The 2,500-nt window shown below is 40.2% G+C and overlaps 1 protein-coding gene and 1 pseudogene across 1 annotated transcript in view; both read left to right on the top strand.

The window, feature by feature from the left end:
• Window positions 1-2,500, top strand: part of LOC140941994 (uncharacterized) — a 7,779-nt pseudogene that overhangs the window by 1,400 nt on the left and 3,879 nt on the right.
• Window positions 1,487-2,500, top strand: part of LOC140941369 (zinc finger protein 862-like) — a 3,378-nt gene continuing 2,364 nt past the window's right edge. Inside the window, exon 1 of the mRNA XM_073390359.1 lies at window positions 1,487-2,500. This exon is cut by the window's right edge and continues 2,364 nt beyond it. Coding sequence (XP_073246460.1) covers window positions 1,564-2,500 — 937 coding nt within the window. The 5' untranslated portion in view covers window positions 1,487-1,563.

Raw genomic sequence — 2,500 nt, 5'->3', positions numbered from 1 at the left:
AGAAAAGTGCAGAAAGTTTAAGACAGTAGCGCTTGAAATGTAACAAATATCATTTTCGTGACACGGCTATTTTTGTCGTGGAAGGAAATTTGATCGGGGCAGATTTTGATCACGTGCTAGGTAACCAGTTCTGACGGCTCAGATGGAGAATCTCTCTTTTCCATAACCAAACCAGGAATTTACCTTCAAGATGACCATGCAACGATGAATGTCTTGTTTATTCATTCTCATCTTAGTTGAACATTAATTATATGGAAATTTGGCAAAGTTAAATTTTGTTGCGGGAAAATACTCGGTTATAAGACGCACCCCGAGTTTTGAGAAAATTTTTATCGAGCAAGCACAAATTTTCGTAAACAAAGGTGCGTCTTATAAGTGAATAAATACGGTACTTCGGTTATCAATTGTTTTCTTCTGATACTGACTTGTAATTGGGCTATATTTTTATTCGCTTACAAATACAAAATCTTTCGGGGTTTGGCCGCGGGAATCTTTATTCCTTTAGTGACAGATATAAGATATTTTAAAATGAAATGCCACTTGATATCTTTATAGTAACGCTACACTGTGTATAACTGGTCTAGCCTCATTGAGGCCAAGGTCCTCAATAAAATATAACAAGTTTTGAACAGTTCACAGAGTGGGCCGGTTTTCTTTATATTTCAGGTTGCTGACTTAAAAACTTTGAAAGAAGCCCTGATTAGCAATAACCAAGATTTGTGTTGCAAGTTAAGGGACAAATATTCGCGAAAATTAAACCTTAACCAGTCCTTCCCGAGATCTGATAAGCTAAAACAAGACCAACTGGCACAGTCCCTTATTCCGTGTGATGCACCAACTGGCCTTATTGCTCATGAAGTCGCTGGGGATGGAAATTGCCTGTACCACGCCATTTCTCTGGCCCTTGTGGGTACAACAGAATACTCTACTTGTCTTCGTATTCTGACAGCCATTGAGCTGTTTGAAAATACTGCCTACTATGGAAACCATCCGCGATTCCGGGAAGCTCTTCAATGTGGGTGTCCCTTTGGAGAAGTCACCGTTTTCACGCTCGCACTGAAAGAAAATGGAATAGCAGAGTGGGAGCACAGTGGCAACCGTGAGTCTGCTATCCAGAGTGAGGCAATTGGGGGATGTCAGCTAGGTGAATGGTCGTCGCTGATGCACATCATGGCACTTTCCACAGTGATTTCCAGGCCTGTCTTTACAATCTATCCAAGTTGTGCAGAAGCTATTCGCCCCCTCTTACATGGCTTAGTGAAACCACGTATTAACAGGCCAGACGTGTTTTCCAATAATGATTGCTTTCATATTCTGTGGTCAAGGGATGGTGGATTAGACAGCCGCCCAAATGCTATTTATGTTCCTAACCACTTTGTCCCCCTTTTTAAAAAGGAATATGGCGATCATGCAGTCAAAACTGCTAAAGACTACCGCAAAGTTGCTGACCAGTCCACTAAAAAAGCATCCCCCTCGAAAAGGTCGTTTAGTTTGGAAGACTTTTGGTTTCCAACAGAATGTAAAAAGAAAAAGAGAAATGAAGCAGGCATAAACAATAAAAGAATGAAAATGGGGGATGATGGGAAGACAGAAAAGAAGACAGAGGACAAAATAAAGATGAAGGAAAAAATGCTGGTGGAGGAAGAATTAAAGATTCAGGATGACATGAAGATGGAAAAGGAATTGAAGATGCAGGATGAAACGAAGATGACAGATGAATTTAAGATGCAGGACGAAACAGATATGGAAGGTGAGAGAAAAATGGAGGATGAGAGGAAAATGAAGGATGATCAGGGGAAGATGGATGCAAGAAAAATGGCTGCAGAAAAGAACATGGAGGGTGAAAGAAAGGTAAAGAGTGCAATGACGATGGATGATAAAAGGAAGATTGAGGTGAATAGGAAGATAGAAGAAGATGGAAAGGATGAATCGGATAGGACAAGGGAAAATCACGCTAATGCTATGGACAAACGTAAGGAATATGAACAAAAACGGACAAGGTCATTTCAGTGGAAGTGGCTTCAAGCCCATTCTTGGTTGCGTATAAACCTTGTAAGAAAAGGCACAATGCAGCCATTCATTACTAACACACCCTACCCAAATTCACAACCTGTTGGAACAGCAGTGAAATCAATGTACTGTGGTGTTTGCTCGAAGCACCCTTCTTTAGCATCAAAGGACAGTGAAATAGCTAAGAGAAGTGGGTCAAGCAACTTCAAAAACGAAACATTAAAAAAACATGAAACAAGCCAGAACCATAAAAAATGTATTGCTGCGGACAAAGCCATAAATGATCCGAAAAAAACTGAAATGTACAAGTGCTGTAAGCAGTTATACGAAAAAGAAGACGAAAAAATGGAGAAGAAATTTAAAACAGCCTTCTACATTTCAGCATTAGAACGGCCATTAGATGACTATGAAAGTCTCTGTGCGCTTCAAAAGTTAAATGGGGTGGAGCTGGGTGAAACTTACTTAACACGATCTGCATGTACTGAATTCA

The sequence above is a fragment of the Porites lutea genome, chromosome 6 (assembly GCF_958299795.1).
Source record: "Porites lutea chromosome 6, jaPorLute2.1, whole genome shotgun sequence".
In the NCBI taxonomy this organism is placed as follows: Eukaryota; Metazoa; Cnidaria; class Anthozoa; order Scleractinia; family Poritidae; genus Porites; species Porites lutea.
This window is presented reverse-complemented; position numbering and strand designations above follow the sequence as displayed.